This window comes from Microtus ochrogaster, linkage group LG2, assembly GCF_000317375.1.
Source record: "Microtus ochrogaster isolate Prairie Vole_2 linkage group LG2, MicOch1.0, whole genome shotgun sequence".
NCBI classification, from domain to species: domain Eukaryota; kingdom Metazoa; phylum Chordata; class Mammalia; order Rodentia; family Cricetidae; genus Microtus; species Microtus ochrogaster.
In genome coordinates, this window is record NC_022028.1 from 53,706,017 (window position 1) to 53,714,057 (window position 8,041).

Sequence of the window (8,041 nt, forward strand, 5' to 3'; positions counted from 1 at the left end):
TGCACTTGCTTGTGAGTGTGCAGGACACGTGACTGTATAGTGTGCCCTTGCTTGTGAGTGTGCAGGACACGTGACTGTACGGTGTGCCCTTGCTTGTGACTGCAGTTCTAGACAATAACACTCCCGTGTTTCCTGCCTATGGCCCTTCACCTTTCACCTTAGGTGGCCGCAGTGGGACAAGAGCCACTGCTCTTTGGAAGAAGTTTCCGAGAAAATATTGCCTACGGCCTGATCCAGACTCCAACCATGGAGGAAATCAGAGCTGTGGCCATGAAGTCTGGAGCCCATGATTTCATCTCTGGACTCCCTCAGGGCTATGACACAGGTACCCCAGACTCCGATAACCCTGCCTTTGTTACTCAAGTCTTCCCGCCCTTCACATCTCAATTTGTAGCTGAAACTATTGTTTCTGTGGTTCACATCCTCAGAACTCCCCTTCCAGCTGCCTCTGCTGGTTGTGTGTGTGTGTGTGTGTGTGTGTGTGTGTGCGCGCGCCTGCATGTGTTTGAGAGTGTCTCTGTGTGTGAATCTCTCTGTGTATGAATGTGAGTGTGTCTGTATGTGTGAGTGTGCGCATGTGTGTGTACACACCTATCTCCATCTCAGCTGGTCTCTTCCCTCTGCAGAGGTGGGTGAGACTGGGAACCAGCTGTCAGGGGGTCAGCGACAGGCAGTGGCCTTGGCCCGAGCTTTGATCCGGAAGCCACGCGTGCTTATCTTGGACGATGCCACCAGTGCCCTGGATGCCAACAACCAGCTACGGGTGAGGCTCTTGTTCTCCTTTTCTTTCTCTCTGGGACCATCTTGCCATAGTCTTGGCTGGCTTGGAACTCAGTTTGAAGACCAAGCTGGTGTCAGACATGTAGCAGGCTTTCTTTTTTCTTTGGTTGCCACCCAGCTCCCAAATCATGACACGGAGACTTGTTATTAGTTTTGAATGCTCAGCCTAGCTTAGGCTCATTTGGGGCTAGCTCTTTCAACCTAAATTAACTTGTTTCTCTTTATCTTTTTGCCTCAGGGAGTTTTGCTTTTTCTTTCTGTATGTCCTACTTTTCCTGCTTCTTCTGTGTCTGCCTGGCTGGCCCTGGGCATCTCTCTTTTTCTTCCTCATTTTCTCCTCCTTCTCTCGCATTCTTTTTTCAAGTCTAGATTTCTTCTATTTATTCTTTCTACCTGCCAGCCTCTCCTATCCCTCTCCTGCCTAGCTAGTGACCATTCAGCTTTTTATTAGACCAATCAGGTGCCTTAGTCAGGCAAGGTGAAACAAATGCAACACATCTCTGTGTAATTAAACAAAGGCAGCAGAAACAAATGTAACACATCTTTACATCCCTAAACAAAGGATGCAGAAACAAATGTAACACATCTTTACATTGTTAACAAAGGCATCAGAAACAAATGTAACACATCTTCACCCAGTTAAAATAATATTCCAGGACCCTGACCCACTGCAGTCTTCCTGCCCTCTGAGGGTGGGGTTGCCCTCCTCTGTCATCTCCTTAAGGTCTCAGTGCCACGACCTTGCTTCTGTTGCTCATCCAGTTAGTTACTCTAACAGCATAACTGTTCAAACCTGTCTTGGGAGTTTTCAGTTCTCTCTAACTTTTCTCCAGGACACTCAGAACCCGTAAAAAGGGCCTCTGCCCTAACAGTGTCGATGAGGGCTGAGTGTGCATTGTGCCCCAGATGTGTGTCAATGAGGGCTGAGTGTGCGTTGTGCCCCAGATGTGTGTCGATGAGGGCTGAGTGTGCGTTGTGCCCCAGATATGTGTTGATGAGGGCTGAGTGTGCGTTGTGCCCCAGATGTGTGTCGACAAGGGCTGAGTGTGCGTTGTGCCCCAGATATGCTAGATATGCTATCCTGCCCTTTGTACTCATTTGTCCATCAGAGTCCTTTGCTCTGCTTATTCTGTGGATGACAAAATAGAGACTAAGAGAGGTTGATTAACCTTCTAAAAATCACACAGCTTTTGAGCAATGGCTCCAAATCCAAGTCCTCTGCCTGAATTCTCATGTTCTTTGTTACTAAGTTAAATTTTTCTTTACAATTTTAGATTTATTTATGTGTATGAACACTTATTTTATGTATATGAGTGTTTATTTTGCCTATGAGCATCTTATTTATTTTATGTGTACGAGTGTTTGGCCTGAATATGTGTGTGTTGCATGAGAGCCTAGTGCCCGGGAAAGTCAGAAGAGAGTGCTGGATCCCCTGAAACTGGAGTTACAGGTGATTGTGAAACACCATGTGGGTGCTGGGACTCAACTCTGGTCCTCTGGAAGAGCAGCCAGTACCTTAGCTGCTGAGATGGCAGACGGGTTTTTCTTTGTGCTGCCAGCATGCAAAAAATGACTCGGAGACTTATTATTATTTATGAAAGCTTGGCCTTAGCTTAGGCTTGTTTCTCTTTCTTCCTTTCTTTATTTTGAGACAGTGTCACAGCCCTAGTCATCCTGGATCTCATCTGTAGACCAGGCTGGCCTCGAACTCACAGAGATTCGCCTGCCTCTGCCTCCCAAGTGCTGGGATTAAAGTCCTGTGCCACCACCACCTGGCCTAACTAGTTACATTAATCCATATCTTTTATGTGGCTATGCTACCTTTACTCTGTACTGCCCATCCCGTTTCCTCTCCATCTTGCTGGCGACTCTGGTTTCTTACTCTCTGAGTCTTCTCTGTCCCCAGAAGTCCAACCTAACCTCTTCCTGCCTAACTAATGGTCATCCAGCCCTTTATTAAGACCAATCACAGTGACACATCTTCACAAAGTATAAAGAAATATTCCACAGCATCGCTCCAGCTCCGAAGTTAAATTTCTTTAAATATAAAAATTCTCAGTTTATTAGTGGGTTATTTAAAAGGGTGTATGCAGTAGAGACACGGAAATTTGTGTGTGGATGGGTGGGGCAGAGAGGAGGGAAATGGGAGGTGGTATGATTATATTTCATTGTATACATGTGTGAAATTCTCAAAGCACAAATTAACATATATTCTTGAATGTAAAAAAATGCCCACATATTAAGGCTAGATGAAGCAACCCTAGTCTTACTGCAGCTTGATATGCCACGCTTGATTGATATTCCAGGAAGTCCTGCCTTTTCTCAAGGGAAACAGAGGAGTAGATGGGGGAGAGGGGAAGAGAAGGGGGGGGGACTGAGAGGAGAGGAGGGAGGGGAAACTGAGGTCAGGATGTAATAAATGAAAGAAGGAATTTAAAAAATTCCCAGCTTATGGGTAGATGAGGGAGTCTTCATTTCCCTCCACTGGTGCTTTAGTGAATCTGTGCCACCTCTTGGGAAGAGGCCTTAACAAAAAAAGGCTTCAGACCAGGAATGCCAGCGTCCGGGGTTGTCTCCCGTGCAGTGTGCACCAGCCCTGGAAGTTCAGTGGCCCCCGCCTGTGAGGTCTGTGTTTCTGCAGGTCCAGCGGCTCCTCTATGAGAACCGGGGACCGGCTTCTCCAGCGGTACTGATAATCACGCAGCAGCTCAGCCTGGCGGAGCAGGCTCACCACATCCTCTTTCTCAAAGATGGCTCCATCTGCGAGCAGGGCAGCCATCTGCAGCTCATGGAGAAGAGCGGATCGTGCTACCGGGCCATGGTGGAGGCTCTTGGGGCTCCTTCAGACTGACAGGCCTCTGGACCTGTGCTCTGCACACTGCCCCCCTCCCCTGTCCTCTTCTCTGTGTGGCGGAGACCCTGGGAGCAAAGATATCACCACACCCATTGGCTGGGCTCAGCTGAGGAGCAAGATAAAAATGTAACACTTGGCAGATGCCCGGAATTTACCACGAGAATGTTACCCCCACTCCTGCCCCTTAGTTAGACTGGATTTCAGGTACCTCAGAGTGACCCTAAACGTGGAAGACCTTGAACTCCGGATTCTCCTGCCTCCTCTCTCCTGGTGTTGTTCTGGTACCACAGCACTGAAAACCTGGTTTATGCTGTGTTGGGGATGGAAGTGATGAGAAGAAACGCTCAAAATGAAGCGACTTTTAATTAACCAAAGGCATAAGCTGGCCTATGGGTAACCCATGGGCTCTTGATATTTATAATAAAGCTGTTGTTTTGTACTGTAACTTCAGTTCCTCAGCGTCCACAAACCGTTCACTGAGTTAGCCAGGGCTTTTCCCAACACACAGCCCGGAGTCTCACTCTTCAGAGTTTTCTTTTATTACTACGTCCTATCATCTTTGATTTCCTCAGCACCGAGTCCCCGTGCTGAGCAGGATCAGGAAGTAGCTCCCCCCCTCCCCGCCCCCCATCCCCGCAGCTCCCTCAGTAGCTGGGTCTCAGAGCCCGAGGCAAAAGGAAGCGTGGAAGTGGGGGGAAGCCAGGGTGCCACTGGGCCACCTCGTCCGACTTGATCCTTTCTGAATCTCTCACCCGGAGCCTCAGAGGCACACGCTGGGATAATCTCAAAGAAGCGGATAGGATTATCTAGTAAATCTCTCCATTCAGGGAGGGCCAGATGACTGTGACGCCAGCAGTTGCTGGGCAGATGAGGTCCGTACAGGTTGCAAGGAGAGGCGGGGTTTAGAAGAATACGAGGAAGAAACGCTCAGCGGGAACCTGAACACGGCAAACAGCGGGAGTAGAAGGGCGCGTTCTCGTGGGTGGCCTCGAGGTGTTGAGACTGTTGAACCGGGAGGAGCCCTAGGAGGGGCCACATGGAAAAACCCGAACTGTGCGCTCTCCTTGAACGGCCCTTCCTTACGCACTGGCTGGCTCCCCCCCACACCCCCGTCGTCCCAGGAACTAAGGACCCCATGCGCCCTTTTATCGTATTTTCCAGGTTCTCTAAAATGATGCGCCTTTGTAAGCCGCCCCGCTCCCCAGGACGCATGCCTAGGTGAAGCTGCTCAAGGCTCCTCACAGGCTCCAGCTTTCTGGAGCACCTCTTTAGGTGTCGGTACCCTGTCCGGTCCTCTGCTGTTTCCAGAGGATGCCCCGCCTGTGGGCTCTCACGTACCCCACTGCTCAGGGCCTCTAAAGACACCTCTTCTTCTATCCCACCGCCCATTCTCTAGCTGGTCTCACCCACCGGGCAGCAGGGAAACTCATCCCCAGTATGACATTCTCAGTTCAGACACCCATTCATTGGGCTCTTCTCGGAAAGGGCAGGGGATGGGGGGGGGGATTCTGGTTCCCTCCCCTTCGTGCTGTGGCTTTCGCTTTCACTTCCTTGTCGGAGAGTCGACGGATCTCCGGGGCCAAACGGTCATGGCGTTACTGGATCTGTGCGGAGGCGCTGGGGGGCAGCGGCCCGAGTGGGCTGCCCTGGGTGCAGAAAGCGGGTATCGCTCGGACCCGGGACACTACAGTTTCTCTGTGCAAACTCCGGAGCTCGCGCTTCCGCGGGGGATGCAGGTGAGGACTGTAGGGACCCGTGAGAGATGCAACGGGAGGCAGAGGAAGGAGGGTCTGCCTGGGTCTGAGGAGGTGAGGAAGCCTGGAGGGACTGCCCAGGAGAGCTGCATCCAGGACAGCCATAAAAAAACCCACGTGGAGATGAAGGCAGAGGAGAGAAGAAGGGAGGAGGGAGGGGAGGAGAGGGGAGAGAGAGAGAGAGAGAGAGAATAGAGAGAGAGAGAGAATAGAGAGAATATGAGGGTGCCCACCCCAAGACACTGCACAAATCACCACACCTTCACAGACACAACTCTGCTACAGGGGCCGAGCATTGTCTTGGATGACCCGTGAACTTGGGTGGCTCACCTGGCCTCGACAACCCACCCTGTGTGTCCTAGAATATGTTAGTCTTGGTCTCAAGCCTCTCTACTGTAAAGTGAGCATAGGTTAATGTGCTTGTGAGACCTGAAGGAGCCATGGACAGCAAACACCTTGAAGTCAGTTACCATGACCTTTGCTCCCTCGTCCTGGAAAACAGAAAGGATGGCGGCCATGCCTCCTGCTTTTCCTCCTCCATCTCCAGTCTGGCTGTTGGTGGTTAGAGAATCCGGAGACCCCTCCTCACCCACTACTCTCCAAAACCCTGCTGATACTGAGGTGTCCAAAGCCCCCTTTCTGCCTCTTTTTCTCCTAGCCCACTGACTTCCTGAAGTCCTTCGGTTGTGACCAAGAAAGGAATGTTCAGATCGAGATGGCCCATGGTACAACCACACTAGCCTTCAAGTTCCAGCATGGGGTCATTGTGGCAGTGGACTCCCGGGCCTCTGCAGGCACTTACATTAGTGAGTATGGTTGATTTAGGGCGGGAGGTGTTCCCGTCTCTGGGTGGCCTGAGGCCTGCACACCGCCTCGGGAGGTGTTCCCGGCTCGGGAGGTGTTCCGTCTCTCGGTGGCCTGAGGCCTGCACACCGCCTCGGTAGAGCAGCTACTAAGGAGCTGGTGCACTGTGGGCTCATTCCCTTGACCTCAAAATTCTTCTAGGCACCTTAAGGGTGAACAAGGTGATCGAGATTAACCCTTACCTGCTTGGCACCATGTCTGGCTGCGCTGCTGACTGTCAGTACTGGGAGCGGCTGCTGGCCAAGGAATGCAGGTGGGCAGATTTGCTCATTTCATTTGTTCAATCCTCACATCTCCGAAGTCAGTTACCCTGGTCATCCAGCCCAGCGCTAATAAGGGATTAAAAAAAAAAAGGCTTTGTGCAATTAAAAATCTCCAAATCTTAGGTAATCTCCAAATTAGGTAATCTGCCCATTTTTTAATGTGGACGCCATCCATCCTGTAGGATGGTGTTCTTGTTGTTTTTCGAGACAGGGTTTCTCTGTGTAGTCTTGGCTGTCCTGGAACTCACTCTGTAGACCAGGCTGGCCTCAAACTCACAGAGATCCTCCTGCCTCGGCCTCCCGAGTGCTAGGATTAAAGGTGTGTTCCACTTTACCAGGCTTTTTAGAATGTGGTTCAGATAATTTAAATCCCAAATCTCTGCCTTGTTCTCACATCGCACCAGCGCATAGCTTCCAAACACTCATCTCTGCCGTCCTTTCCTGCTTCATTCTGTGGGAGTCCTCCCACCTGCCACCCCTTAGGCCTCCCTCCTTCTCCCCTAGGCTGTACTACCTGCGGAATGGGGAGCGTATATCCGTGTCGGCAGCCTCCAAGCTACTTTCCAACATGATGCTCCAGTACCGGGGCATGGACCTCTCCATGGGCAGTATGATCTGTGGCTGGGACAAGAAGGTGGGTGACCGGCTCCTATGCTCCCCACTCTTGCTGTGGCTGGATGGCTGGACAAGAAGGGGGGTGACCTGCTCCTAAGCTCACCACTCTTGCTGTGGCTGGGACAAGAAGGGATGACCTGTTCCTATGCTCCCCACTCTGGATAAGCTGTTTCTTACCTCCATGTTTGGTTCCGGTTCTGATGTTTACCAGAGTGTACTCTCTCTTGTTTTTATTTATTTTATTTATTATGTATACAATATTCTGTCTGTGTGTATGCCTGCAGGCCAGAAGAGGGCACCAGACCTCATTACAGATGGTTGTGAGCCACCATGTGGTTGCTGGGAATTGAACTCAGGACCTTTGGAAGAGCAGGCAATGCTCTTAACCTCTGAGCCATCTCTCCAGCCCCCAGAGTGTGCTCTCTTAACTCAAGTGTTTCCACGGCAGTATGGCTATGATGGCTACTCTTCATCAATCACACTAAGTCTTTATATAATCAACAAACCAGTTCCAGACTTTACTCAGGATGGTTTCCCATCCTATAGGGACCAGGACTCTACTACGTAGATCAAAATGGGACTCGGCTCTCAGGACAGATGTTCTCGACGGGCAGCGGGAACAGCTACGCCTATGGGGTGATGGACAGTGGCTACCGGCAGGATCTCAGTCCCGAAGAGGCCTATGACCTTGGTCGCAGGGCTATCGTTCACGCTACCCACAGAGACTGCTATTCTGGAGGCGTAGTCAATAGTAAGAGACTGGTCTGGGGTTCCCCAAACTCATTGGGAGGGGGATTTTAGACTGGGGAACTTGGGGGCACTGGGTTGGAGATTTTCACATTTGACAACACAGAAGTCCCAGGAAAAGGTTCTCAGCTTGTGTGTGGACGCGGGGTGTGAGTGCGAGAGCC

At 50.9% G+C, this 8,041-nt stretch overlaps 2 protein-coding genes across 2 annotated transcripts in view; both read left to right on the top strand.

The window, feature by feature from the left end:
• The window catches only part of Tap1 (transporter 1, ATP binding cassette subfamily B member), an 11,309-nt gene extending 7,244 nt beyond the window's left edge, over nucleotides 1-4,065 (top strand). The window contains exons 9-11 of the mRNA XM_005360426.2: nucleotides 163-325; nucleotides 627-763; nucleotides 3,422-4,065. Of these exons, the coding sequence (XP_005360483.1) occupies nucleotides 163-325; nucleotides 627-763; nucleotides 3,422-3,631 (510 nt within the window). The 3' untranslated portion in view covers nucleotides 3,632-4,065. The remainder of the gene's footprint in view (nucleotides 1-162; nucleotides 326-626; nucleotides 764-3,421) is intronic.
• A 1,131-nt stretch (nucleotides 4,066-5,196) lies between these two features.
• Nucleotides 5,197-8,041, top strand: part of Psmb8 (proteasome subunit beta 8) — a 3,256-nt gene continuing 411 nt past the window's right edge. Inside the window, exons 1-5 of the mRNA XM_005360428.3 lie at nucleotides 5,197-5,370; nucleotides 6,047-6,194; nucleotides 6,394-6,505; nucleotides 7,020-7,149; nucleotides 7,677-7,881. Coding sequence (XP_005360485.2) covers nucleotides 5,224-5,370; nucleotides 6,047-6,194; nucleotides 6,394-6,505; nucleotides 7,020-7,149; nucleotides 7,677-7,881 — 742 coding nt within the window. The 5' untranslated portion in view covers nucleotides 5,197-5,223. The remainder of the gene's footprint in view (nucleotides 5,371-6,046; nucleotides 6,195-6,393; nucleotides 6,506-7,019; nucleotides 7,150-7,676; nucleotides 7,882-8,041) is intronic.